Raw genomic sequence first — 27,070 nt, 5'->3', positions numbered from 1 at the left:
CAAACTTCTGCTTAAAATCTGTAGAAGAGCTGTTGAACTTGGATACTACGAAGATGAGTTTATTCATAAATTTTCGGTCCCTGCGGATAAGTCAAATCTTCTTAATATTCGTTAGTTTTCTTCCAATTAATCTTAATTTAGTTCATGTAGTTCGTGTTAATGCTTTTCGGCTCGTTCTGGACAAATTCATTGAATCATTTCCAGACCAAACTGTTCAATTTGTTAATCTTGGAGCTGGATTTGATACCATATCATTCTATGCTCTGAAAAAATATCCTAACGTTATTTGTTTTGATACTGATTTCGATGATCAAATGAAAACTAAATCTAAGATCGTATATGAAAATGACTGTTTCAAACAACTTTTACCAGATCTCAAATTGGAAAATGGATTCATAACTTCAAATAGATATAAAATTGTATCAACCAGCTAATTACACTCAGTTAATTACACATAACTCTGTTGATTAAATAATTACACATACCTATGTTAATTCTGTTCATTAGGTACCATTTGATTTATCGAATATTAATGATTTTAATAATCTTATTAATGCTGGATTATCACCAAAGTAATAATTTACACAGATTAATTTGATTTAGATATCCAACTTTATATTTGGCTGAATTTGTGTTTATGTATGTAAAATCAGAATATGTAAATGAGGTAATTTACATTTAACTGCTAAAATGTGTAGTTTGTTGACCATTTATACAATTTTTCAAGTGACGATTCCGTTCTTTTGGTTTCAGAGGGGGTTAGTTTATATTTGTTAACTGATTTAGATGTTTATCCAAAGTGGAATTGCAAAATATTACGTGAAAGTCATCGGAGTTTGTCTTTATATATTAAAATTTTTAGAGTATAGGAAGAAAGATTCATGGTCCTTGTGACTATCCAAGTATAGAATCCCAAATGCAGAGGTATTCATAACAATATCTAAGATCGTTTAGATATAGTAAACGTTGGAATGTGAAGATGGTTTGCTATAACGAGTTCTATAACATGAACACTTCAGAGGAAGAGAAGAAGAGAATAATTGTAATCTTACATGTGGATAATGTTTTTCAGGAATTGGAAGACTTTAAGTATATGAGAGAACTAGGAGCCTCGTTCTCACACTTTATGCTCGGCCTATTATATAAGGATTTTAATAAGTTGCCTAACGTTGTAGACCTATTTATTGTTAAGGAAAACTATGATTATAACTCTAAGGACCCCTACTTCGTCCCTTTTGGCGTTAACTTTGACCCTGAAACCGAAATTGACTTTCAATACTTTAAAACTACTTGCTTCGATAAAATCCTCCTAGACGACCCTGGATCAGAAACCATCGAATATAATACAAATTAATATCATCTTTGAGTATAATGCTTAGTAGTATATACATCAATAATCTCACAAACAATGTATATAATTGAGTAGATTAATTGATATTAGTTTCAGTTGGAATCTATTGGCCCTGTTCAAGTTGATAACTACAAGTCCCATTATTTTAGCTAGGCATATTTAAGCGGCACCTTAGACACCTATCAACAGCTAGCCAATTCAGCATTAAATTTTAAAATTGCTAAAACAATAGAAATTTTTTTCTTAAATATTCTTAATTTTATTTAATCAATTTTGTGCTTATTTGTGTAAATTTTAAGAATTAATTGACACACAGTAGTATTAATGTATATAGTATGTATAATTATCGAAAAAGTATATAAAATGTATATTAAAGTATTAAATTTTGGGTTTTAGCTTGATTTTTTGGTAACGTTTAGGAGGATCTGTATGCATCTTCCTTTTGGAACAGGGAGTGTCATAGTATATGGTTGAAGTCTGTTCGAGATAGTTGATGTGGATGGTTGGAGGAGTGTCCATAACCCTGTAAACTTCGCCCCTCACTCTGACAAACTCATGCTCCTTCAGAATATCCTCAGGAAGGGTGCAAGCCGTGGTTGAAAACTCCTGATTCTCGTTCAGTTTCTTCGAACAAACAGTAGTACAATCATTAATTTCATAACTTATTCTCTTCAATTCGTTGCAGATAAGCTTCACACTCATTGTATTATTATTGCTATTAAAAGTATTATTTTCATAAGTATTTTCAAAGCTTAAACCGGTAACGACACTTTCTACAGAGTTATTAGTATCAACAGAGTGGGCAAAATGTGTGTCCAAATTATAAATTGATTCTTCGTGTAAATCAAATGAGGAAATATCAGTGGAATTATCCAAAGTATTGGTAGAGCTGCACAAAATGTTAATTGGTGAAAGAATATAAATTTTAAAGCTATATGAAGGTCTTGAGACCTGAATTTTACCATTATCACAGTTGGCCTTTGTGTAATTAGTTAAGTTTGCAATACTGTTAACAAGGACAAGATCGCCCTTGAAGACAGTGTATTCCTTATCAAGTAAGAGGAAATTAGTGTACCAGGACTCACATTGGCCGTAGCGAGTACCAAAGTGTTCCCCAGGCCTAATTTCAACATCAATTCCAACTAAAAGTCCAGCCAAATTACCATAGGTGGAGACTGTGAAGAGGTTGAGATAATGTTGACACATTTGAGGTAGCATCCATTCCTCTAAATTTAAGTGTTCCAAGGGTAACCATTCGTCACAAGCTGGTAAATTGTCAATTCTCATTCCCACTGACTGGAGCATCTTTTTACTGGGTGAGAAGATGGTCATTTCAGAGTCTGAACTTGACTTGTTAATGATGTTGCTGGAGTCGGGAAAGAAAGATGGGACGAAAAGAGTTGAAACTTTCGATGGGATACTCTTAACGGAGTTAATAAACCTTTTATTCTCAAAGAGAATTCTCCGTTGAAGGTCTAGAAACACATCGGCAACTCCTTCCTGACTAGCAAAGTCACCTAAAATCTCACTAATTATCATGTCATAAGGTGGAGTTGAGGGTAATAAAAGGTCCTCACCAAACCTGCAATCTTCACCAAAGTACTCGTTCTGGTCAAAGACAAACAGCTTTGAATGCGTATTAAAAACTCTAATAACATTGTCGAAACCATAAGCAGCCATTAGCTTCCCCGCAAGCCTAGACGCATGGACGGAGACCTCCAAAGCATCCACGTACCTAGCACCAGCCTTCAATGCGTTCATCGCCAACACACACATCGGACCTGTTCCTATCTCAAGTATTCTCTTGCCACTACAATAATACTCTTTCCGGTTATTATTATTAGTGTGAATTAAGTTTAAATTTGAGACATCACTTTCTAAGGATTTGCCCGTATTCTCTACTGTATTAGTAATATCACTACTGTTGGTAGTGGTAGTGAATGAGTTTAGGTCCAGCGATTCGTAAGAGGTGTCCACAAATACAGTTTCATTATCGTCAATTTGTGAATTATCATCACTGGTGGTACTAGTAGTTGTACTTCCCTCAGTATTCACCAAGTCAACAGTGCTAATTAAGTGTTTACTAGTGATATTTTTTACAGTGTTATCCATAGTATTATCAGAAACGGTGGAGTGGCCGGTCCAGAAGATTGCCGCTCTGTAATAATGGACCCGGTCAGTATCTGCAACCATGGCTTCATGGTTTTGGAGAGCAAACTGACCGCAAATTGAGAGAGTGTTTGGCTCCTTGTTGCGGAATTCGGTGGTGTCGGCAATCTTATTTGAGATGAAATAGTCAACCTTGTCTGACAAGGCAAAGTTATCGGGCCAGGATGGTTTCCTGTGATCATTCACATCAATTTCATAATCATGACGTAAACGTCTATTCAAACTACTTCTCAACGTTCTCATCCTATCTCCTATCCCCTCTTCTACACTCGTTACACTGCTATTATTATTATCCCTAGTATTACTAGAATTACTTGTACGATTACGTCTATTTAAGTTTTTACTCCTTACAACAGAACTTTTAGAAGAATTAAGTGCACTACTACCATTCTTAGTAGCGGTATTGGTGTGATGATGTTGAAAATTTTTGTTTTCATCGTAGGGCTTACGAGTGTTGCGAGAACGCATTTGATATCCGCCATAGAGCCACGTGAGGTGGCGAATCAGCTTCAGGTCTTCCTCGGAAATGTCGTCCGGAGCGTCTTTTAAGGCAGACGAAGCAGACTTGGAGGTTGAGGGTTTCATTAGCACCAAGTTTCACTTCATGCGATTATTCCAACAATCCATTCATATTGGTCTTGCCAATTTTGCGAATTTTCTTTAAAATAATAAAATCCAGTTAAAATTATGTGGAATTACAATTAAACAGCGTTTATAGTTAAAATTGTATAAATTCAGAAGAAAATAGTTAAAAATCGAAAATATTAAAATTATTTTAAAATTATAAAATTAATTAAATATAAAAAAGGGTTAATAAGTTGAAGAGAGGTTAGAAAATTGAGAAATGTGATGTTGATTTAGTGATGGAGTTAAACCAACTTACTAAGACTTAAACTGAGTGTATCATTTAAGAAGTGTAAAAACTTTGAGAAAACGTAAGTTTCTGGGTAATTTATTGAGTTGTGAGGCTTGGAAATACTCCACCTGAAAATCTCAAGAGGATTTAAAAAATTGTTCCTTTTACAAATAGTTGAGATTGTCTCACTATCACTTATATTTATCCATTTTTCAATAATCTTTGAACACCTTCCCAGAAGAACTGCAAAATCAGCAAAACACACACCCTGACTATCCTTTACCACCTCACCAAACATCTTATTTAGTTCTTTTTTACCTTCTATTTTACTTTTTTTAACCATATCTTCAATGTTATCATTATTATCAATATTACCAATAGTATTCTGAGTGTTAATGGTAATAACTGTGATGATCTCTGTGATTCCTGATAATTTGCAAAATTGATTCCACTCCCTTTTGGTTATATACTTTTTTTCCAAAATTTCCCCTTTTGCTCTTTTAAACAATTGCATTATTAATGTTAATTCAGGTCTAAATTCACTGATACTAATTTCATCCCAGTCTTCAAACTTGCTGTAAAAATTATTATCATGACCTGAATACCCATTTAAGGTTATATTAACAATTTTAAGAGCCTCTGTGATGAGAGGGACTTTTATCATCAAGTCTACCGCGTCCTCTCGAAACTCTTTTCCGTCAAAATAACTAGTTTTCAAACTTGGACAACAGTTAACTTCCAAAAGCCAAACACGACCATAGACGTCAATCATAACATCTAACCCAAATATTTGAAAGTTATCCACTTTACTAATTCGAGTGTTTAGATATATGTCCGGGTAAATGGTTTGAATGGTAATTGAACTGATATTGGTAATTTGTGACCAGATGTTTTCTGTATTATATCCCTCCAACTCAAGAGTTTTTAAGAATGGTTTCAAGGGCCTTTTACTGTTATTTTGATCATCCGGATCTCCTCTGTGATACTTGGTAACATTTGCCTTGTTTATGTTATAGTTAGTTAGGTGCATGAAACTGTTATTACTATTATTAACTGAGGGGTATTCATAGTTTTCTGTGCAGAATCTAACCAGTGAATTCTTAAAAATAAACCCCTTAATCCCTGGGGAATTAGTATTATCACACTTAGTGGCAATCAATAATAGGTACAGACGAATGTCGAATTTTTTACCCTTTATTAAAAGAGGGATTGAGACGTACTCTTGAGCAGTATAATCCACCAGCATCTCCTCATTAATGTCCTCAGGCACTGTAACGACCCTAACACCCTGACCCATTGAACCATTTGAGGGCTTAAATATCAAAGGAACATTCTTCTCAACTAACTTTAACACTTTGTTTAGATTATCCGGTAACATAAAATTCCTTGGCCAATATCTTACATTAGTATCATCAGCTAGGTAATTAGCATTATTAAAAGAATTATTAGCGGTATCAGTAGCGGTATTTTGAGTAAAATTCAATAGTTTGTGGGTTGAATAAACCTCTAATAAGTGGTAGAAATTACCTTTTTTAGTAATTTCCTGAATTCCGGGAAACCTGTTAACTGCGATTTTAGAATGAAATATACGTTTATTATTGGAAATTATTTCGCCAAGTTGTTTAGATGTGACTGAGTAACCAAGCCAGTAAATATCGCCAATATTATCGTTACTGCTTTTCCACCTAAGAGACTTTGAACAGAGTGTTAAAAGCCAGAAATCACTCCTAGACTCTGAAACATTTATAACAGGCTTGCTGAGGTATCCTCTTCCATTTAAACTTTTAACCTTAGGAGTCCTCTGAGTATCTGTTTTACGACTTAACTCAAAATCACCATTAATGCAGTGTTCCTTTAGTTTACTTATTTGATTAAGTCTAAGTGATAGAAGTTTGTTTAAATTATTTTCATTCTTATTCCTACAACATTCCCTGAAATTACCCAATTTTACAGATTCGCCAAGTTTATTCGAGTTTTTAAGTGGATCGATTTTATCATTTGGGCCTTCACAAATTTTATACAAAAGATCCAAAATCTCTTTGATGCAATTTAGAGCTTCAGAATCAGCATTTTGACTCTGGAGAGATACAGGTTCAAATTCACGTGATTCAGCCCTTAGAGCAGAATCTCGAGAAATATCATCAGTTAAATCTGTTAATTTAGTTTTAAAATTAATAAGCCTGTCTTCCTGAAAAAATCCACTAGATGTGTAAGACGGTTGTAAATTATTTCTGACGTTCTCTCCACTTTTCAAATCACCACTATCGTGGAAAAAATTCATTTAATTTCAACACTTTTAATATACTCTATTAATGCTAATATTGGAGATTTTATTTTAAGTATATTATTGACTTAAATTTTGCTATGTGCCACTTTCTAGAATGATTCAGGGGATTCCTCATAAATCCATTTCTTCAACATGTTATCATGTATGTAAATCATAGAAAATACTTTAAAGTTCCAAATTTGGATTATGGACTATTTGAGGGATAAATCCCTAAAACGACTAGATGATTTTTTGGAAAAGTTAAACAACTTTATTCTAAACGAAGAATCTGACAATGACAATCAATTGAGCCAACATAATATAGGTGAATATGTATCATATTTGATTGTAAAGTATGTCGTTTCCATCTGTAACGATGAAGACTTTGAACCTAACTCCAATATTTCTGATGGAAAAATCGAAGAGTCTTACGAGAGCCAAAAACTTGTTGAATTTGATTGTAATGATATTTATTCATCCAGAATGGCTCTCGTTTTGAAGAATTTGGCCTCTTCTAATATCTCTCTTGAAACTTTTTTCTGCCATAAATCCAAATTCTACCACTATACCACTTCCACTGCAGTTGATAATACTGATACATCAGTTGAGAATGTTGTTTATTCAAAAAAAGAAGTTTTTGGATTATTAAAATTTTGTCATTGTAAACTTGCAATTGATTTAATAGGTGATGTTCCTGTAAGTGATAAGGGAGTTGGAATTAACTACTTAAAACACGGAGAATTTATTTTGAAAAGATTTTCTTTTTTACTCAACAGTGTTTGTCCTCTGAAGCCAGAGCTTCACATTAACTTCATCGAGTCTCACTTATCTAAAGATAGTGAAGTGTTAAAGGTGATTGATCTCGGATATCTAGACTCTTCAAGGCCCTGGATCATATACTGGTCTCTACACTCGTTGTTATTACTACAACATGATATACAACCGTATAAACTCAGGTTTCATTATATTATATTGTAATATAGTTAGGTATATATTGCCCGATCAATTTTGTGTAAAATGTAGTAGAAGTTTGAATAGCATAATGAAGTGTTGGGATAGTGAGTTTGGAGGATTTGGCGGAGGTGAGTATCAGAGAGGTCACGTAGCAACGACTTATTCAGCATTGTGTGTTTTGAAGATGTTTGACTCTGTTCACATGGTTGATAGAGAGTTGTTGCACTCGTTTTTGATGGATATGAAGTCTGCTGACGGCTCGTTTTCAGCCACCTACGGAGGCGAGTGTGATGTCAGGAGCACTTACTGCGCTATAGCAAGTGCTTGTATTGCTGGAATATTAACGGAAAAAATTGTTGAAAACACCCTGGAGTATATTATTAGCTGTCAAACTTATGAAGGGGGATTATCAGCAGAACCTTATTTGGAAGCTCATGCAGGTTATACTTATTGTGGTCTAGCTTCAATTAATATTATCACTAGCTCCTTTAATAAAATCACAAGTGATATGATCAAAAATGTGAAAAACAAGCTAGATTTGAAAAGGGCGTATGATTGGTGTATTAATAGATTAACAGCACAATTTGGATTTCAAGGTAGACCACATAAACTTGTTGATTCATGCTACTCCTTTTGGGTGGGAGCATCACTACTCATTATCGAACAACTATTTAAACATCTTCATAATACAACTTACAGTCAAAGTGATAATAGATTTAATGAAGATAGAAAATTGCATGAAGAACTTGTTAAGTGTTATATTTTAGTGATTTCGCAGACTAGTAAAGGGCTTAGAGATAAGCCTGGTAAGCCTCCAGATCTTTATCACACGTGTTACTCGCTCTCGTATTTTAACCTAATTGAAAAAAATCTAACTCATGACATTTTACTTAATCTTACCACTTAATATTATAACTATAGTATATACGTTAGTGATTGTTAGTACTAAAATATTAGGTGTTATTTTAGTTTTGTTGATCAGAAATTCGTGCCAGAAAAATTAAATTTTGATGTAGTCTTGTAATATTCCTAAAAAATAAATATAAATGTTTATAAATAAATAAATAAATGTAATTAACACTAAAAAGTAAGAATAGTTGAGAACTAACGACATGACTTCAGAATCGTCGAGTGAATCAGAATCATTAATAGTGGTTAAAATAGAAAAATTCTGATCGAGAATTGAGTCTACGTGCTCAGAATTGATCTTCACAGGCCTGTCGTTGAATTGGTTCTTGAACTCGCTAGGCTCGGGAATAGTGGAGAAATTGGAGGATTGAGATCCATACTCGCGCTTCAAGTTGGGAATATGATCGAAAGATTGTTGACTTTTGATTTCAGGGGTTTGGAATCCAGGGGAAATACCTTCAGATTGGTTTTGGGTAGGTAACTGCCTTACCAATTGAGGGAACCGCTGGGACTGAGCCTGGTTCTGAGGACTCTGAGAACTCATATAAGAGTAATTAGGGCTAGGGTTTTCCCTCATACTCATTGTGGAAGCGAAAATATTAACATTTTTCAATAAATTGGTTAATCAAAAAAATTTTTACAACCAACAAATAGATAACCAAACTTAGATAAAGTATAAATAATATAATAGAAAAAAATTATTGAAAAATAAAAAATATATTCTTGAAAAAAATTAAAACTGGCATTTATTTTACACTATTTTAAAATTTAACCACAATTAAGAAGCATCGACCGTGAAAATCAATTTTTTGCAATAATTCTTAAAATTTTTTTGAATCATTGAAAAATCAACTTCTTCTAACATGATTAATAAAATTTAAAGAAAATTGTGTGAAAAGGTATAAATCTCAAACATTCAAGTGTTTAATGGGTATCATGCCTGGATATTGCTGATGATAGAGGTTGAGAGGTTGAGTTCAAGGAACTCGTCAAGACTTAGAGAGTCGTTTTTATCAGTATCTGAGATGATAAACTCGTCAATGATCTTATCGTAAAGAGTATTTTGAGAATTGAGGAGGTGAACAAATTGTAGTTCAGGGTCCTTTTCTAGCCCGGATTTACCATAGGTATCAACAGCACTAATGACGTCATTAACGAAATCGTTCATGTCAATGGAACCCTTCGTAAACTCCTCAAAAGAAACCTCGCCATCGTTGTTAAAGTCGAAGGAGATAAACTTCCCCAAAGCAGTAAGCGATTCCCGCAACTTACACTTCATCAACTCAGTCCCACTACCTTTGACTAAATTTGGCTGGGTAAGATTTGTTAGGATTAAATTGTGTAAAAATTTAGCCGTGAATTTTGTGCCCAAATTTCCTATAGTAAAAAGCCTCTTTTTGACCTCCAAATTTATGAAAAAAGACCCCAACCTGTGGGTGATAAAGTCAACAAAAATCCTTGAATCCAAATCATCAAACTCATTTAACAAACTTTTGTTCATCTTTTTACCCTTAGAATTATGGAACTTCTCATCTTTGGAATTATTCATTTGGTTGTTTGGTTTGTCCCAGTGATTTGTCATATCGGAGTAGGAAGACTCGACGATCCCATCGTAGAGCTTAAAATTATCAAAGGAATATGTTAAAAGAAGTTGTAAAGCGCTAAGAAAAACGCTAAGGAATGTGAATCTGTCAATCTCAGGCTCGAGCGAGGAGAAGTTTATACCTTCGAAACCGATCTTTCTCATGTGTAAAAGCGAGGCAGAAGCCTCAGGAAATGATAAAAATAACCTGTGAATTGATTCCTGAATTGTACCAAAACTCTCAGCAATTAAAGTTGGAAATGCTGTTTCAACCAATAACCTAAAAGGATCATCACTCGATGATAAAATTCCACTCGTCACCAACAGATTCAAACCACTACTCATATTCCTTCTGCCACAACCCGGTTTATTTTTCGACTTTGTATCTTCATCTTTAATACTATTACAAGTGTTGAAACTATTGGTGTTAATATTGTTGGTAGTCGTGATATGATCTTGATAAGATGAGACTGAGTTTAGAACTTTATACATAATTTCATTCTTGTTTAAAGAGTTTGAAAGAAGCTTAACGTGCTTAAGTTTCCCAGAATAAGGGAGACTCCTTAAAAGTGACGACACACTTGACCATAAAACTATTTCTCTACCATACTGATTTATTTGAGAATTTTTACCACTTAGTTGGATTAAATCTGAATTATCTAGTGATTCTGAAATTATAGGACAGAGATCATCTAGAAGCCTAATTTTGTGCTTTTTCTCTCTGGCTCTATACTCACTACACATTTTCAATATTAAGTACAGTGAGGAAGGGGTTGAGGAATCTGAGTTTATTACCACATTATCAGTCTGTTTTGTAGTTGAAATTACTACAGGTAGGCTCATTTCGCCTACTTCCCTGGCATCTTTCCCCTTTAAAACTAATAGTTCGTCTTCTAGGGGAACTGACGGACAAACTATCCGGCCCAGTCCATCCATGCTCTCATTGTTGCAAATCCCGTTATAAATAAATCTCGACACACTCAACTCGTTCAGTTTCAGCACATTTGAGAACCAAAACAGCAACAACAGAACTAGCGGCGTTAAAACCCTGGCCGCTAGAACCAGCGATTTCGATAACTTCTTTAACGATATCATATGAATATTACTTATTCCACATTCGAATTTTTTTATATCATTCTATTTTCATGCCATCGCATTTTTATACCCTTACTATACCATTAGTATAGTATTATTTAAGTATTATTATACTATTAGTCGTTTTTTTGTATTTTTGTATTATTTTACTCTTATTATACTACACATTCATTGTATTGTTATAGTAAAATCGGTTATAATACAATAGTATGTGAAATAGTATATTTAAGGATGTGTAATGAGTTAGAGGTAGTGGATAAGGGTGATAATGTTAGAAAACTCATCTAAGCTAGATATGGGACTGGGAATGCACTTGGTGCGCTGTGGTCCAGTAAGGAATTGTCGTTCCATAGTTTATTTATAAAATTTATTAAAATAGATTAAGCTAATTTTTTGGCCAAAATCCCAGTGATTAAGGCTGTTTTGTCTATCAACATGACGTCTACACATGCGTTTACACATTTTAATTGAAGGCCCTCAATTCATCAGAAAATGAGAATTTGAAATTAGAAAATTAAGATATAATTGGCTGGATGAAGAAGATGTTATTAGGAGCCAAAATTTTACATATTCCATACACAATAGATTTCAACCATTAATTTAATTAATAAATCAAAAATAGTTATTTATCATAATTATATAAAAATAATAGCTTATTGTAATTTTAAGTAATAAATAAAGTGAATGAGAGATTGTTAAATGTGTATATATAGAAGAAGGCTTGGAATCCCATAATGTAGCCACCAAATATAGGGAAAACATTTACACCTATTACAATTTATTCTTTTATACCCCGAAATTTGTAAACTCTTGTGACATTTGTCATATATAATTTATTTCAATGTGTGATGTTTTTTCGATTTTAAAATTACAACACATTTTTATTATTTAACAAACTTTCTCAACCTATATATTATATATTCACTAATTTTCTATTTAATTTAAGAAAATTTACGTTAAACATAGTTTAAATTATTGTTATTTTGGAAATATAATTTCCATGGCCAAAACAGTAATGTATTTTTGATACTGTAGTAATTTGATGCATTCTGCAAACTGCGACTGTAAAGCTGAACATGAGTTGGCAACTACATTCGTATGCTTGAGGGAGTATTTGGACCTCCCATCAATAAGAGTCTTTAACAGTACCACAGTAAGTTCCTTTCAACAAATATTATGGTCAGGATCCGAATCTGGGAAGAATAGTATTTAAGCCTTACGACGAACGTTTGAGCCCACCCGAGATTTTAAGTGACCCTGTTGAAACGGAATTGCTGTTTACAGTGCCGTTTTCACAGCCCTGTGATGTGCATAATTTCTTAGCGGTGAACGAGAGTGAGGCTGCCTTGGAGCTTAAAATCTTTGCGAATCGGCCTGACTTCGACTTCAGTGACGTTGAAGCAACTGTTCCAACCCTCACCTTAAACCTTCCTCCCGACTTTCACGGCTCATTCATTCACAATTTGAACTCAGTGAAGTTCAAAGGCGTTCAGGACCTAGCTCTTCACTTTCTCTCAAACAAAGGCCCCGTCAAGCTCAGGTACATTGGCCTCAGAGGAAGGCCACTCCAGCCTGTAAAAGGAGTTGTAGATGTCACATACGAAGTAACTCCAACTGCTGATTTCAACGAATCACTTTCCGAAATTAAAAACTTCAAAATCATCGAATAATCTAAACACTATTAAAACACAATAGCCAGCATTATTAATGATTGTTAATGGAAACTAAGGTGGTAAAAGAGAAATGAGGATAATATGTATATTAATATTTGTCGACATAATTTCCTGTTTTAACCCTAATTCCGTAGATTATAAAGTGGTCAAATTTAGAGTTTATTCTAAGAACCCAGATTATGACAGGAAACTACGAGAACAGAGAAGATCAAAGAGGCTTAAACACGCATTGCCTTTGGAAGACATGAAACTTGATATGATGAATCAAAGTTTGATCTCAGGTGCCAAACGAATGCAAAAAAGGATCTTCGGTCCAAGGCTATCTCAAGTCCCTGGAGATGGTGGCGAAATCCCGGACCTCGCAAAATCCACAGATAAATATAACCATGTCAAAGAGTATTATTCTTCTTATTCCACTACGTATTTTAAGAAAAATGCTCTTACTAATAGTACTGAGGGTACTACGGGTTCTACTACCAATACTACTGATAGTACTTCCACCAATAATACTAATTCTACCACCAATAATAATAATACTATGGATAATTATGGTGAATTTTTTAATGATGAGGAGAAAACTATAAAGAAGATATTGAAAGATCCAAACGCGACATTTGGTGAGTTTGAGGGTCAGAAACCAGCTATAGAAAAACCATTTTATAAGAAGTTTGAAGGATTCCAGCCAGAATCGAAATATAAGATTGCGACCATGAAAAGAACTTTAGCTGCCTACAAGCAAGATTTTGAAGAGGAATTCGAGGGTACTCAGAACTATTGCGGACTGAGATACGAGGCAGTATTCAGCCACGCTTCTCCTGAGAATGTGGAAATGCTCCGGCAAATGGAAATTGAAGTCAAGCAAGGCGGGCTTAGCCCTAATAATCCAATTTTAGAAGTGGATGTCAATGTGGATGATCAAATCGACGATTAATACCATAGAATGACATAAATATACTATAATATATTATCATACTTATATATAATATTCAGGTAACATTATACTAAACTATAATAAAAATTAGTATAAAATAATGCTAAAAAATAAATTTGTGTAAAATTAAGTCTAAAAAATTATAAAAGTTAAATATTGATTTGAAGGGGTGAAATTTCTAGAAAGTATACTGACTCGAGATTAGAAATAGCGATGATGCAGTTAAAGGCAGTTAAAGTGTCAAGAATATCACAGGCAGCTGAGTCTGGCATTACAGTGAACACTTCTAAGCCGTCAACAGTGAATGAAGGAAAAGGAATACTAGTTTTAAAATCAAAATTTTGTGAAGTTAAATTCTTTTTAAACACTTCTAACAAGGAGTGAAGTTCCACTTTGTCCCTCTTTTTAGGGAACGAAGGTAACTTTAAAAAAGGATCAATGTTAGGAAATTTTATAGTAAAGTCAGAAAACTCTATTAAAGGCCTTGGGCATTTGCCAAGCCTCTGGAAAGCGAGATAAACGTGAACCCTTAGTAAGTCACCAACCCTATGATCATTTTCCAAAGAGTGAATAAGTGATTCCGGAGTCACAAAATCCTTAGTGTCATTATCAACAAGGACAAAATCAGTCCTCAAAAGGGCAAAAATGGTCTCCTCCAAACTCAAGTACAAGTGTGAATTGTTAAAACTCCTTCCGAGGGATAGTCTGTGGAAAGTTGAGCCTCTATGATGGAAGACTAAGGAATTTCCGTTATTCCAAAGACCAAAAGCTGAAAATTGTTTTACAATTTCGGGACCAAAAGATTCATTAAAGTCCATTTACATATTAGAAAGATAACAAATTAATATTTGTGGGATAATTTACAGAGTTGGATTTTAAAATTTTATAACAAATTAAACATTACATTAAACAAAATAAAAAGAAAGGGATTGAATGAGTTAAAAGTTAAGAAGATGAATTGGAATAAATTTCAAATTTACACCCATTTTAGTATTATGGAATCTAGGCCAAAAAGGTGGTCAACAAAGTTTAAGGATAAAATCAGAGTCATTTTTAACAAAATACTGGGGAATTGAAGTTAATTTTAAGTAAAAGGGTGTGAAACCTGATAGTCCAACATTTAAGCCTTATATTTAAAACTCACTTAAAATCCCATTTTAGGTTTCATTAATTTAAGACAACATCTTTTTTTAACGTCATTTTTAACGTATTCATTCACGCCACTCGAGAATAATTTGCCGCCCATTTTGTTTAAATTTTCTCTGCTTATTCCAGAACCCCAATTCTTTGACCTATCGTTTGAACTTCCACTCGAACTTCTACTTAGTTTTCTATCCCTACCCTCACCCGATTTCTTCATTCCCATTTTACTAATAAGTGTGTTAAACCCTTCTTTCATTTTTTCCATATTCTGTTCGTGCCTTTCTCTCATCTCGTCTTTATCGAACCTTTGCTTCATCATCTCCATAAACTTGTCAAACTTTTCGCCTAAATCATCCTTTTTTGTTTTCTTATTTTCCACAAGTCCATGCCCATCCATTATGGTTGAATCATCAGTATCTGAGTATCCATCTATATTTCTCATATCAATCACGCTGTTGTCATTAATTTCTACACCTTTGACCTCTCCGTCACTGATGGCCAATAAAGGTTCACTTATAGTAAATTGCTCCTTTTTATCCTCCACTTCCACCTCATTTATAACCTCGTTCGTAACTTCATTTGTAACGTCATTTTTATCTTCGTTTGTAACCTCATTTGTATCCTTGTTTGGCTCATTTTCGAAAAGGAAGGATGTAATGTCGACCTCATCCTGCTGAACAATTTCAGGCTCTATAATTTTTTTCTCCTCTATTTCTTGTTTTTCGACAATTTCTTTACTGCCTTTATTTTTTTTATTAAAACCTCCAAAATCTGTGTTCTCCTTCCGCCTGGGTTGGTAAACTGCAAAGACGTTGGACCTGACTCGAGTCCCAGTAAGATCGTCCAGATCACTGATGTTTGTGTTAAACTGCCGCCTAGCATTTAAATTTGTGTTCTTTTTATTGATTAAATCGTCGCTGTAAGTGTTGAACCCCTTCAGTATTTGAACCTTTAAACCGGACATCTCAAATACCTAATTTAAGTCCCAAGCCGGTAATTTGCTTTATAAGCAAGTTTTGGTGGATAAAATCTGCTCGGATCTTTTATATAAAACTTTATAGCTTGAAAATAATGTTTTTGAGGCCATCCTCAATTATATTTACATTATTTAGTTTTGGTGTCCGTAGGCGAATTTGCCGAGAAAATTTTTTCTCCTCTATTTCTAACCGTATTAAATGATACATTATACATAAAATAAATTTATATAGCTTATATAGTATAATTAATGGCATATTATTTAGCATGGATGTGTATCAAATTTTAATGTTCGGTGTGATCGCCTTGTTAAGTTCAAATTCGTCAACGTATGTTTGAAGTATTTTATTGTCATTTAGCTTTTCCTGGTATGTTATTTTCCTCTGGAGAGTGACTAAGTTGTTAATCATGAGGTGAATCTGGGTGATTTTCTTTCCAGACTCATAGAGTTTCTTCATAAGGGCAGGGGTGGGAAAGACCTTGGCATTGTACATGTCGTTTAGTATCTCCAAGGTTCTTTTGGCAGATCTTGAAAGTATAGCCATGTCCAGAGCCATGCACAAGAGTGTTTTCTGAGGTTCAATTTTAGTTTTAGCCTGACTCCAAAGAGTAAAAAAGCGACCTGGATCTTTCATCTTAGGGCCAACCATCCTGAAATCTATTAAACATTAAATAAGATACCTTAGGAGTATGAAATAAGTCATATAGTCAGGTGTTAGATTAAAAACTTGAAAGCAGTTCAGGACGTCCATGGCGTATTCGTAGTAACCGCCGTTTTCATACACTAAAATCACACTATTTAATAGTCTGACCAGTTTCCGTTTGTCTCCATCCTCCATAGCTATATCCTTATTTCCATCATTTTCATTGTTTAAACTATTATTGCACCTGTACAGAGGAAGCAAGGATTGGACTATTGACCACGTTTTGTTAATGTTGTTGATCTTTTCGTTCTCAGTCAGTTTGGACAGTTTCATTTGGGCTGCAAGGGTCTTTATGTATACGTTGTACATCTCCAAAGTCGGCTTTATTCCCAATGCACGCGACTCTAAAATCAACTCCTTAGCTTTTCTCACATTACCAACAGTACAGCAACTCTAACCAATCATATATATTATTCTAAATAATGTTTATGTACTATATGTAATAATGTTAAAATTTGAAACCTGAAGTAGTAGTAGAATTATGTGAGAATTGATTGGGTATTCCTGAGCCTTTATTTGATTGTAGAACTGGAAACATTGATGAAAGTACTCCTTGCGATTTGAAAGGCAGTTGATTAGTTCTATATAGGTGTAAATTGTGGGAAATTTATTCATGGTTAGCATTTCCTGATATAAATTTAGGGCCTTTTCCGCCTCCTTTGAATAGCTACAGCTCTTAATCATAATCGTAAATAGGACTTCGTCTGGGTCAATAAGACGCCAAGTCCTCATGTAATTGAAAAGGCTCCATGCGTTCTTAATTTGCCTATCCCTTACAAGGCAGTCGATTAACACTGAAAAAACAACCAAATCTGCTTTCGTTCCCTCGTTTTCCATTTTCCTGTATAGTGAAAATGCACTTGAAATATCACCGGCGTTAACATGTGTCTTGATCATCAGCGTGTATGTCCTCAAATCAGGTGTTAACAAATCAGACCTGAGACATAAAAACAAATATCTCGATAACTTTGCGTTATTAGTTTTCATGCAACTGATTAGGCAGTTATTGTAAGTCTCTATTGAAAGGGGAATTTTGAGCTTCTTAATCTCAGAAAGGATTTCAAGGCATTCATCAGATAATCCTCTCAGAGCTCGTTCCTTTATAAGCAGATTCAGCTTTTCAGGAACATCAATTCCTCTCGATACAATAGAGTCCACACTCTCATTTTTATATATTTCTAAGCTAGAGTAACGACCATTGACATCAAAAACACCTATACTTAATTATAAATGGAATACACAAACCGCTCGAATCTGCAGAAATTGCTTGATCAAAAGTCGTTTCACTGGAATCAACAGTTAAATCTTCGAATATATCAGTTAGAGGAGGTTTAAGGTCGTCCAAATTAGGAACGTCTTTACTAATCTTTGAAATGTGTTTAAATGGACTTATAGGTGAATCTAAAAAAAATATCAAATTTCTAGAAAACCTTTAGTGGCACATTTGGTTGAGCCCGAAACTGTCGAAAAATCGGTTAACTGATGGTTGGAGTCAATAGTTGGACGAATCTGGCCAGAAGTCCTCTGAAAATCATCTGATGTTTGATTTTCCGGGTTGGTTTTTTCATGAATCCAATTGTTTCCAAAGTTAATATCATTTTTTAATCTATAGGATGAGTTACTGAAGGGATTTTGTGGTAAATCCTGTTTATTGGAAGATGTGCGTGTGGTCAGATCACCAAAAATCGATTTTACGGCCAAAAATTGAGAATTTGAGCTGGAATCCGAGCCTAAAATAAAATTTAATTTGAACTGTTTGGATAAAAGTTAAATGTATAAGGGTTAATTGGAATTTTTATGTAAAAGTTAAAAATAACACCGAACTTGGAATCTTGAAGTTGAACCTATCATTTAAAATTTTTTCATATGGTAATGGAATAGAACTCGTAGGACGTTTTAATAACGATGGAATCTTCATAAATTAATCTAACTCCTCCTCTAACTACTTGTTATTGTGCTATGTGTAAGATGTGATCAATAAAAATAAAGATTTTAACTTCATATATTTTAAGGCATTTAGGTCATATTTATAGCTTTTTATCTGACTAATAATTAACGGAATTAAACTAAACATATATAACGTTTATTAAGAAGTATTAGTTATTTAAAATTTAATATACTTTAATTCATTATATACGAAATGAAATAAATTGATTTGAGTTGTACTGAATTAGATGTTTTTTACCAATTTTGACATGGCCTTAAATACCATTTAAATCCGTGATTACAAATTAATATTACACATTTTAAGATTATGATAAAAGCATATACCGTTTAGTTAATTTTGAAATTTTTGATAAACTATAAAGTGAAAATTTTTAATGTCAAAGTTTTAAAACAAATATTTTATTTGCTCTTCAGGCAAAAGGTGTGTATGACTTGACGTTGTAAAAAACAATGTACAGTTAATATGAACCTTGAGGAAATATTTCAACTATAAAATCAATAATAATGGGTGAGCAAACTGTATCTTGATAAACAGTCTTTTTAGATAAATCGTTCTATATTTGAAGTACCATATTCCATTCAAGACCTTGTAGACTATAAAAGTATAGTCTATTGTTTAAAAGAATACGAATGTTCCCGGTTATAGTGTTAAAAGATACTTTTTGGGGATAGTGACTTTCTCCTTGCGAAGAATCATATTTCCACACAACTATGTCATCGCATTTGACCTCGATGCATTTAGCTCCTGATTTAAATATGTAATTAACTATAGAAAAATCATATCCAATATCAAATTTGCTAGTATCATCTTCACTAGTAGATCCGTCTTCATTAAGGGTTATGAGTTTGAGTTTATTTTTTCTATATTTTTCCTTTGAATCTATCCATTTTCCATCTTCCCTTAACTTGTAAAATATTTTATTATCCTTATTAGTGTGTATTGTCACTTGTTTATCGGCCTCTATAAATTTAATGGAGGTCTGAGCCACTACCTTAGTGGAAAATTCAGATTGATCGTTAGAATTGTTCCAAATAACAAGATTTTGTTCAGTGACCGAAGCGAACTTATACCCCTTTTTGGCAGTAAATATTTTAAAAACACTGTAGCCAGAGTTGGGACAGTTATAGTATTCATAATCAAACTGATCTGTGCTCTTGTCCAGAGTTACATCTAGAGAAATTTCATTATCAGTTTCTGATGCAATTGGGAGAGATAAAGTCTTATATAGATGGAATTTTTGTTTCCACTGTCCATTTTCGAGTGAGGAATCAATGTAAAAACCATCACTGAACCAGAGTCTGAAGTTGTGAATTTCTGAATCTTTTTTGTAATGTTTGCAAAGAAAATGGTTTAAATTATATGATATAGTATATAAAATACAAGTGGGATATGAACCAGATATAGGGATTCCATTAGATATGATATAATGAGATCGGTAGCTCCAAACAGTTTTGTTTTCATGTTTTATTTCAGTGCATTTTGGATGCGGATATAGATGAAAAGTATATGAAAAACTATGTCCACAATGAGTATTTAATATATAATCGCTAGGGCCCAATTCAACCTTAGTGCCGTCTTGTTTAGTTGTTAAAAGTTTAACACCAAGTGGAAAGGTAATATCTTGCCAATTTGAATGAATAAAAGGTCTTCCGAAGACCTTTTTAGTACCATTAAGCATGGAAATCTTTACAGAGAGAATTATTGTATCCTTAATAGTATACACTGAAACTTCGTAGGAATACTCGCTTTGGGATTTGGGTTTCCAAATAACTAAAGAAAACCCATAAGGGTCCGATATGATCACTTCACTAAATATTCGACCACTTTTGGGGGTGTACATGCACTGGACTGCCGTACTTCTATAGTTAAAATCTTTGGTATCCCTCTTGATGCCGAGGTCAAGTTTTACTGGTGTAAGGATTATGGGTACATAAAATATAGTTGCTACTACATCAGGTGTGTTTGTTGGTTCCAAACCTTGTGAAGGTTCTTCTAATTTTTCATTATTATTTGTTGGTTGAAGTTCTGATGGATTTTCGGACTCAGATTGTTGTGTATCTTGTGGGCTATGGCCATGGGTATCAACAGAATTTTTGGGAACATCTTCTACATTGTTTTCAGTGGTTTGTTCACTACTTAAATCAGCAGACTGAGACTGTTCGGCTTGATTGGATGGTGAATCTTCAGAATTTCCATTACCTTCGGCACCACATAGCTGGGCAATAATTAAACATAATAAAATCCATTTTGTAGTTGAAGATATTCTCATAGAAAATAACAAGTTCTAAATTTTAGTCATAGTTCTAACTTTTGTAATCGTAACATTAATTGTCCAATTAGGCATGTCAAAGGTACCTATTAAAATCCTTAAATATTGACTGCATGTTCGTTATGATTCTTTCAAAAAATGTTTTTATATTCAGTATGGCTTTATTTAGACCAATTTAAATTTATGTATAAAAATCGACAAAATTCTCTTCATTATTTACTTTATTACTCTTACTACAGAAGTTTTACCTTTTGCCACAAATACTTCATATAAGCTGTGACTATTTTCACTTTTTGAAGTTATCTTAGTTAAACAAATGTTAGCATTAAATTATTTACGACACCATTGCTTATTAAACATCCGAATTTTTATTAGTTTTTCCACGCTTCCTAACCTTAGAATATGATTGTTTATTAAGTTATTTACACTTACTTATCACTTTTGCACGGTATATTCAGTTATTTAAGTGGTCCCATTAATGGTCCCTACCAGCATCAGTACCTAGTGTGTTGACTTTTCTTGAAAGATCGCTAGCATTGTCAATTTTTGTTTAACTTTAGTATTGAGACCTGACAATCTTATCCTTAGTAGATAGATCTTATGAAAGAGCTCCAGGGCTATCATCAGTACCAATACCTATTTGAAGTTGGTCTTCAATGTTGCCAGGTAAGACTACCCTTATCACCAATCAGGTTTACAACCTATAGTATTACATATGTGATTAAGTTTAACCACTGACTAACGATTGATGGAAATATGATAACCCAAAACTTGATTTGTCTAGGTTTAAATGTGTCGTTGATGTTAGGTAGATTGGTAATGGTGATGTTTTTTTTGTCGCTGTTGCCGACGCCGGTGATGGTGATGGTGGATTTGCCTTTGAGTTTGAATGCGTCATATTCTTCTTTGAAGTTTTGGGCAGTAGTAACAGTCGGACTACCACTGAGTGTATTGGCTGCTCCATTTAGTTCTTTGGCAAGTTTTTTGAGATCAGCATCATATAGAGCATTGAAAGCTTCCCAGGCCTCAACAACTGCTTGATACTCGGATTCTTTACCAGCACTTTTATATGTTTCTTTTTTACCCTTAACTGCTTCGAATTTAGGTTTTACGCCATTAGTGCCTTTTTCGTATGCATCTCTAACATCCTGGGCCTTCTTAGATAGTTGAGAAGTAGTTTGTTCTTCAGCAAGTAGTTTGAGTGCATTTCGAATTCCTGTGGATTCAGTTTGACCGACAGCAGTGGCAAGATTTTCGGCAGCCTTTTCATCACCATCACCAGCACCAGCACTAACTGCATCTTGAAGTGCTTTGGCACTATCATAGAGGGTTTTGGCCAGTCCACGGAGTCCATCATTAGGAGTTTCACCAGCTTTTTGTTTAAGTGCCTCATCATCTAGAGCAGTTTGACCCTTAGCTTTACCGGCTAGTAAGTTGGCTTGAGTATATAGTGTTCCGGCATCAATTAGCATACCGGAAGCTTGGGCATTAAGTTGATTGGCCTTAGTGACGTTAAGCATTCGATCGTATATATGTTTGACAGCCCCAAACTCCTTCTCGACCTTAGGTTTGTCAGTAGTACTTAGTCTATTGTATTCATCATCCAATTCTTTGTATTTTTCTATCACACTGTTGGCATTATTAGAAGCATTAGAAGGATCAGTGGCTAGTTTTCCAGCTTCAGTGGCTAGATCGCCGGCTTTAGTTTTAAGTGTACTAAGTGCATCATCACCATCGGCCTTCTCTTTAAGTGCTGTGGCCTTTGTAACATTAACACCACTTTTTATATCATCTGCAGCCTTTGCCAGACCACTACTACTAGTCGTGCCGGCTGCTGTTAGCTAGTTCGATGGGTGTCACACCTGTCAATGTAGCTATGCTAATTAAATATGCTCAAGAGTACTCACCTAAAACCGAATACCAAGGAGGAGCTATGCTAATTAAATATGCTCAAGAGTACTCACCTAAAACCGAATACCAAGGAGGAACTGGCTTTGTCGGCTGGACATCGGAAGGACCTGGGTTTTATCATGCTTTTGATATTTTTCTAGTTATCAAAATCTCTCTAGCTTATATATTTATATATTCAATTCATTATAGAGATTCCTTCATGTGCAGTGCTATAATTAATCAACCCAAAATGTCCACTGCATTATCCATTATATTTTATATGTGTCATGAAATATTGATTGGATTAATGGTAACACCATTGATGGTGGTGTCAGTTAGATTACTACTATTGTATTTGAGCCGTCCATTAATACCACCAGCCAGCTGGATTGGTAACAGAACAAGTTCAAGAGTAGCTATGTGATTTTCTATAATGAAGCGAATATATAAAATGGCTAGTAAGATCTTAATTACCATCAGAATATCAAAGAAGTGCCAGATCCAAGCATGAACAAGATTTTTAGCTTCTTTACCTTCGTCGCATAGTTCTTGTCCTGATGCTGATTTTGGTACGTGTGTGGATGCCTATTGTGTCCACTTATAAACCTTACCATAGTAACAACACAGATCTTTTTGGTGTTTGTCATGGATTTCATAGGAATCATAACCGATCCCGGTGATTGTGAGGTTGCCTGTGACACCTCCACCACCAGCAGTGATGCTGAGTGTTCCTGTTATGCCACCAATGAGATTATAGGTGTCAGCACCATTGAGACTTTTACCATGGCTAGTGACTTTGATGTTAGTAATTGTTATTGTGGTACCACTAGTACTAGTAGTGCATTCTAGTTTGAGCTCAGTGCCTTCAGTGAGATGGGTATCTTTGGTGAGTTGACCACCAGACTTGATAATTTTGGCACCAGTGAAGGTTTGAGCTAGAGTTAGTGTAGCACCATCACCTTTGAGACTAGTGAAGCCATTGTCATCCTTGGTGAATGTAATATCATTTAGAGTGGCATTTATACCATCAGTAGTAGTACCATTGGGAGCTATAGTGATTTGTGATGTTGGAACACCTTTGAGAGTTACCTTGGCACCATCAGCATTAGCAGTGATGCTGCTGAGTGTGTTGAGTCCAAGAATTATAGTATTTGATGTAAAAATCTTGTATTTGACTGGTGTGTCAGGACTACCTGTGCCAATCTTAAGAGTACCAGTGGCACCCTTAAGACTTGTGAGGGCAGTACTAGTGATTTTGAGATTAGAAACATTCTGGATAGTGACATTACCAGCACCACTAGTGAGAGTGAGGGATCCACCTACACCACTGCTGGGACCTCCAGAGATGGTGAGTGTAGAGCCAATTGCTTGACCAGTGGAGGTGACCACTATGGTACCTTTGAGATTAACTGCTTTACCTTTAGCACTTTCAGGTTCAGTGATCTCACCAGTGGCATCAAGTTTTAGAACTTCACCCTTAGAGATTCGATTACCGATTGTGAGATTACCATCAGAATTTTTGATCGTTCCACCTGTGGAGATTTTGATCGTAACATTTTCAGTGAGTTCTGTGAAGTCAACACTTTCGGATGTTATAGTGATGGTGGCATTAGACTCAAATTTGGGAGTACCAACACTAGTACCATTGAGAGTGACAGCATCTCCAGCTACACTGAGATTTAGAGCATCTTGGAGTTTTATACTGTTTGTGGTGTCACATTCGGTGGTGCAATCTTGGCACTCACCCTTATCATCTAGAGCACCTCCACCTTTACAAGACTTTTGGTGATGGTATCCCCAGTTACCCAAGTACACATAGGGATTATAATCAATGAGTCAAAGCATTTTAATGATTAACAATAGATCTAGATAGTGAAGAATCTCTATAATGAAGACAACAAATAAAGATGACAGCAAGTGATATCTTAAGGACTATAAGAATATCAAATGCATGCCAGAAGGAATTATTCACAAGTTGTTTAGGAGTACCAAAACCATATTCGTATTTTTTCCAGCCACCCATTCCGTCACCTGCGAATACGGTTTTAGGTGACCAGTATGACCACTGAATAATGATTGAGGAAAGTATAATGATATGGTATTTGTAAAAGGATATGACCTCGTAGTATTTATTGTTGAAATTGGTCCAGGCTTCAAGAAGTTGAGCGTATTTCTCAGATTTAATAGTAGTGCCCTGTTCGTATGCATTAGCTTGTGCCACAACAGCGTTGAACCTAGCATTTACGGTAGGTCCAAAGCCATCTACAAATGCTTTTTTAACAGCAGTGGCCTTAGAAGGTAATAGATTAGGAGTACCTTTTTCAGCATACAGACTACTAAGATCATTGAGTGCCTTTGCTAGATTATCTCCTTGAGTGCCTTCTTCAGCTATAGCCTCCATGAGTAGTTCTTCAGGCCTATACACAGCATCGAAAGCATTCATTGCGGCTACAACTGCTTCATATGCAGCCTTCGTAGCGGGGTTAGCATTATAAGTAGATTCTTTCTTCTTAACTTCTTCGAATTTATCTTTGACACCATCACTGTCGTCTTTTTTGTATGCATCTGTAACAGCTTTGGCCGGAGTTGTTAGATCACCAGCTTGAGCAGTAGCAAGTTGAGCGAGAGCCTTTCTTAGTGATATTCCAGGAGCGGTTTCACTATCACCGACGGCAGTGGCGAGTTGTTGGGCAGCATTAGCATCATTAACAGCAGGACTAGCAGAAGTAACTGCATTTTTAAGTGCATCGGCTTTGTCATGTAGATCAGCTGCGAGTTTTCGGAGTGTACCAGGACTTGATTGACTTGTGCCAGCCTTAGCCTGGAGTACTTTGGCAGCATCTCCACTAGAATCATCAAAATTAGTAACTGCAGTATTAAGTGCACTGGCTGTTTTATATAGTTTGTCGGCCAAGTCTCGGAGTTTACCATCGCTTGTACCTGTACCTGCTGCTGCTTTAACTTTTGTTGTTTTGGTAAAGTTTAGTATCTTATCATATAGTGTCTTGAGAGCGGTGTAGGCGTCATCAACTTTCTTGACCTTTAGTTCATCACCATCTGATAGTGGTTGACCTTGTTTTATTTTTTCTACGACAGATGAGTATGTCGGTTGACCTGCCAGTGCATCGTATGCTGTTCTGACTGCTCCAAATTGGGTTATTACTCCGCCGGCCCTGGACTCAGTAGCAGCTTCACCATTATTGATAGCTTCTACCAATGCTGCTGCCTTAGCGTGTAGACCAGTACTTTGACTGGCTGCATTAGCTAGTTGAGTGGCTTGATCACGAAGTTCAGAAATATCACTAGTAGATAGTGTACTGGCTTTTTGGTTAAGTGCTTGGGCCAGGGCGGATAGTTCTTGAACCCTAAGCTTGAGAACATTTACAATGGACTTCTTAAGGACACCAAACTTTTCTTCAAGCGCTTTGAAAGCATCTTTAACTGGGCTATATTCAGGACCAGCAAGCCTATTATATTCCTTTTCTTTTTCCTTAACCTTATCGTAGGCATTTTTGACCTCTTTGAATTTAGTGATTACAGCAAGGGCCTTGGTAGCAATTTGATCATCTTGAGCACCTTTGAGTTCAGAGAGGGCCTGTTGGAGACCGGCGGTATCGTTGGTAGCATTGGCAAGGTTGTTGGCAAGTTCCTTGAGGGTTTTCTTAGGTTCTTGATCAGATTGAAGATTTTTGGCTAGTGAGTCGGCTGCGCCATATAGTTCGTTGGCCTTATGTAGAATCTTTTCGTCACCACCAGTGCCAATTAGGTATCTAAACCTGTATCCTATGAGCATTTGGTAATAGGTGTTCTTAACTCCATGGTAGGCCTTGATAACAGCGGTAACCTTGGGATCACTGGTTAGCCCACTTTCTTTGGCTTTTCCCATTAGTGCTTCGTACTGTTTATCTACTTTGTCAAATGCGTCTATGACTCCATCAGCCTGTTCATGAGCAGGTTGACCAAGCTGAGTAGCTTGCTCTAGTAGTTCTTCTGCAGTCGTGAATAGACCGCTACCACTACTTTCATTGCCGGCTGCCGTCTTAAGAAGTCCAGCTTGACCTTGAAGTGTAGCAAGTGGAGTACCCTGTTGCTGAGAAGCTTGAACTATTTTTTCAGCTGCTGTGTGAAGTAATCCGGCCTTCTGAGCTAGCGTTGTGGCTTTATCCTTGAGATTAGCTTGAGCAATATTACCACCTTGTTGGAGATCAGTCTTCTGAGTAGAACCAAGTTCACTGGTGGATTGAGGACCGGCAGTTTCTTTAAGGTCATTGGCCTTCTGCTGTATTTGAGTGGAATAGTTTGTGAGTCCGTTGGCATGAACAATACTAGTTTGTACATCGATCCCTTAACTTATC

The 27,070-nt window shown here is 35.2% G+C and overlaps 17 protein-coding genes across 17 annotated transcripts, besides 9 other annotated features; 6 read left to right on the top strand and 11 right to left on the bottom strand.

The window, feature by feature from the left end:
• Positions 1 to 53: 53 nt before the first annotated feature.
• Positions 54 to 434, top strand: TA15235 (uncharacterized protein; the record flags this gene model as incomplete). The annotated part of the gene is made up of 1 exon (XM_946814.1): positions 54 to 434. One exon carries the CDS (start codon positions 54 to 56, stop codon positions 432 to 434), a length of 381 nt encoding a protein of 126 aa, XP_951907.1.
• Positions 81 to 149: a sequence feature (1 probable transmembrane helix predicted for TA15235 by TMHMM2.0 at aa 10-32).
• Positions 435 to 637: 203 nt separating the features above from the next.
• On the top strand, positions 638 to 1,354 carry TA15240 (uncharacterized protein; the record flags this gene model as incomplete). The annotated part of the gene is made up of 4 exons (XM_946813.1): positions 638 to 667; positions 699 to 834; positions 870 to 924; positions 961 to 1,354. The coding sequence occupies 4 exons, from the start codon at positions 638 to 640 to the stop codon at positions 1,352 to 1,354; spliced, it is 615 nt and encodes a 204-aa protein (XP_951906.1).
• A 375-nt stretch (positions 1,355 to 1,729) lies between these two features.
• Positions 1,730 to 4,105, bottom strand: TA15245 (uncharacterized protein; the record flags this gene model as incomplete). Its single annotated transcript, XM_946812.1, has 1 exon — positions 1,730 to 4,105. One exon carries the CDS (start codon positions 4,103 to 4,105, stop codon positions 1,730 to 1,732), a length of 2,376 nt encoding a protein of 791 aa, XP_951905.1.
• A 284-nt stretch (positions 4,106 to 4,389) lies between these two features.
• TA15250 (uncharacterized protein) lies at positions 4,390 to 6,657 on the bottom strand (the record flags this gene model as incomplete). Its single annotated transcript, XM_946811.1, has 1 exon — positions 4,390 to 6,657. The coding sequence occupies one exon, from the start codon at positions 6,655 to 6,657 to the stop codon at positions 4,390 to 4,392; it is 2,268 nt and encodes a 755-aa protein (XP_951904.1).
• A 192-nt stretch (positions 6,658 to 6,849) lies between these two features.
• Positions 6,850 to 8,503, top strand: TA15255 (farnesyltransferase beta subunit, putative; the record flags this gene model as incomplete). The annotated part of the gene is made up of 2 exons (XM_946810.1): positions 6,850 to 7,586; positions 7,630 to 8,503. 2 exons carry the CDS (start codon positions 6,850 to 6,852, stop codon positions 8,501 to 8,503), a joined length of 1,611 nt encoding a protein of 536 aa, XP_951903.1.
• A 58-nt stretch (positions 8,504 to 8,561) lies between these two features.
• Positions 8,562 to 9,082, bottom strand: TA15260 (uncharacterized protein; the record flags this gene model as incomplete). Its single annotated transcript, XM_946809.1, has 2 exons — positions 8,562 to 8,625; positions 8,676 to 9,082. The coding sequence occupies 2 exons, from the start codon at positions 9,080 to 9,082 to the stop codon at positions 8,562 to 8,564; spliced, it is 471 nt and encodes a 156-aa protein (XP_951902.1).
• Positions 9,083 to 9,439: 357 nt separating this feature from the next.
• TA15265 (uncharacterized protein) lies at positions 9,440 to 11,182 on the bottom strand (the record flags this gene model as incomplete). The annotated part of the gene is made up of 1 exon (XM_946808.1): positions 9,440 to 11,182. The coding sequence occupies one exon, from the start codon at positions 11,180 to 11,182 to the stop codon at positions 9,440 to 9,442; it is 1,743 nt and encodes a 580-aa protein (XP_951901.1).
• Positions 11,081 to 11,182: a sequence feature (Signal peptide predicted for TA15265 by SignalP 2.0 HMM (Signal peptide probability 0.952, signal anchor probability 0.047) with cleavage site probability 0.555 between residues 34 and 35).
• Positions 11,096 to 11,149: a sequence feature (1 probable transmembrane helix predicted for TA15265 by TMHMM2.0 at aa 12-29).
• Positions 11,183 to 12,224: 1,042 nt separating the features above from the next.
• On the top strand, positions 12,225 to 12,852 carry TA15270 (uncharacterized protein; the record flags this gene model as incomplete). The annotated part of the gene is made up of 2 exons (XM_946807.1): positions 12,225 to 12,335; positions 12,367 to 12,852. The coding sequence occupies 2 exons, from the start codon at positions 12,225 to 12,227 to the stop codon at positions 12,850 to 12,852; spliced, it is 597 nt and encodes a 198-aa protein (XP_951900.1).
• A 73-nt stretch (positions 12,853 to 12,925) lies between these two features.
• Positions 12,926 to 12,970: a sequence feature (Signal peptide predicted for TA15285 by SignalP 2.0 HMM (Signal peptide probability 0.912, signal anchor probability 0.000) with cleavage site probability 0.880 between residues 15 and 16).
• On the top strand, positions 12,926 to 13,786 carry TA15285 (uncharacterized protein; the record flags this gene model as incomplete). Its single annotated transcript, XM_946806.1, has 1 exon — positions 12,926 to 13,786. The coding sequence occupies one exon, from the start codon at positions 12,926 to 12,928 to the stop codon at positions 13,784 to 13,786; it is 861 nt and encodes a 286-aa protein (XP_951899.1).
• Positions 13,787 to 13,935: 149 nt separating this feature from the next.
• TA15290 (uncharacterized protein) lies at positions 13,936 to 14,604 on the bottom strand (the record flags this gene model as incomplete). The annotated part of the gene is made up of 1 exon (XM_946805.1): positions 13,936 to 14,604. One exon carries the CDS (start codon positions 14,602 to 14,604, stop codon positions 13,936 to 13,938), a length of 669 nt encoding a protein of 222 aa, XP_951898.1.
• A 326-nt stretch (positions 14,605 to 14,930) lies between these two features.
• TA15295 (uncharacterized protein) lies at positions 14,931 to 15,893 on the bottom strand (the record flags this gene model as incomplete). The annotated part of the gene is made up of 1 exon (XM_946804.1): positions 14,931 to 15,893. One exon carries the CDS (start codon positions 15,891 to 15,893, stop codon positions 14,931 to 14,933), a length of 963 nt encoding a protein of 320 aa, XP_951897.1.
• A 289-nt stretch (positions 15,894 to 16,182) lies between these two features.
• TA15300 (uncharacterized protein) lies at positions 16,183 to 18,526 on the bottom strand (the record flags this gene model as incomplete). The annotated part of the gene is made up of 6 exons (XM_946803.1): positions 16,183 to 16,555; positions 16,586 to 17,001; positions 17,071 to 17,822; positions 17,854 to 18,009; positions 18,039 to 18,338; positions 18,433 to 18,526. The coding sequence occupies 6 exons, from the start codon at positions 18,524 to 18,526 to the stop codon at positions 16,183 to 16,185; spliced, it is 2,091 nt and encodes a 696-aa protein (XP_951896.1).
• A 583-nt stretch (positions 18,527 to 19,109) lies between these two features.
• On the bottom strand, positions 19,110 to 20,825 carry TA15305 (SfiI-subtelomeric fragment related protein family member, putative; the record flags this gene model as incomplete). The annotated part of the gene is made up of 1 exon (XM_946802.1): positions 19,110 to 20,825. One exon carries the CDS (start codon positions 20,823 to 20,825, stop codon positions 19,110 to 19,112), a length of 1,716 nt encoding a protein of 571 aa, XP_951895.1.
• Positions 20,760 to 20,825: a sequence feature (Signal peptide predicted for TA15305 by SignalP 2.0 HMM (Signal peptide probability 0.997, signal anchor probability 0.002) with cleavage site probability 0.635 between residues 22 and 23).
• A 701-nt stretch (positions 20,826 to 21,526) lies between these two features.
• TA15310 (Tpr-related protein family member, putative) lies at positions 21,527 to 22,345 on the bottom strand (the record flags this gene model as incomplete). The annotated part of the gene is made up of 1 exon (XM_946801.1): positions 21,527 to 22,345. One exon carries the CDS (start codon positions 22,343 to 22,345, stop codon positions 21,527 to 21,529), a length of 819 nt encoding a protein of 272 aa, XP_951894.1.
• Positions 21,533 to 21,601: a sequence feature (1 probable transmembrane helix predicted for TA15310 by TMHMM2.0 at aa 249-271).
• Positions 22,346 to 22,701: 356 nt separating the features above from the next.
• On the top strand, positions 22,702 to 23,139 carry TA15315 (Tpr-related protein family member, putative; the record flags this gene model as incomplete). The annotated part of the gene is made up of 1 exon (XM_946800.1): positions 22,702 to 23,139. One exon carries the CDS (start codon positions 22,702 to 22,704, stop codon positions 23,137 to 23,139), a length of 438 nt encoding a protein of 145 aa, XP_951893.1.
• Positions 22,849 to 22,917: a sequence feature (2 probable transmembrane helices predicted for TA15315 by TMHMM2.0 at aa 50-72 and 93-115).
• Positions 22,978 to 23,046: a sequence feature (2 probable transmembrane helices predicted for TA15315 by TMHMM2.0 at aa 50-72 and 93-115).
• Positions 23,140 to 23,300: 161 nt separating the features above from the next.
• Positions 23,301 to 24,532, bottom strand: TA15320 (uncharacterized protein; the record flags this gene model as incomplete). Its single annotated transcript, XM_946799.1, is given in 2 exon segments — positions 23,301 to 24,484; positions 24,496 to 24,532. The coding sequence occupies 2 exon segments, from the start codon at positions 24,530 to 24,532 to the stop codon at positions 23,301 to 23,303; spliced, it is 1,221 nt and encodes a 406-aa protein (XP_951892.1).
• Positions 24,533 to 24,561: 29 nt separating this feature from the next.
• TA15325 (uncharacterized protein) lies at positions 24,562 to 27,053 on the bottom strand (the record flags this gene model as incomplete). Its single annotated transcript, XM_946798.1, has 2 exons — positions 24,562 to 26,880; positions 26,907 to 27,053. 2 exons carry the CDS (start codon positions 27,051 to 27,053, stop codon positions 24,562 to 24,564), a joined length of 2,466 nt encoding a protein of 821 aa, XP_951891.1.
• Positions 24,607 to 24,675: a sequence feature (1 probable transmembrane helix predicted for TA15325 by TMHMM2.0 at aa 785-807).
• Positions 27,054 to 27,070: the final 17 nt, after the last annotated feature.

This window comes from Theileria annulata, chromosome 2, assembly GCF_000003225.4.
Source record: "Theileria annulata chromosome 2, complete sequence, *** SEQUENCING IN PROGRESS ***".
Lineage (NCBI taxonomy): Eukaryota > Apicomplexa > Aconoidasida > Piroplasmida > Theileriidae > Theileria > Theileria annulata.
This window is presented reverse-complemented; position numbering and strand designations above follow the sequence as displayed.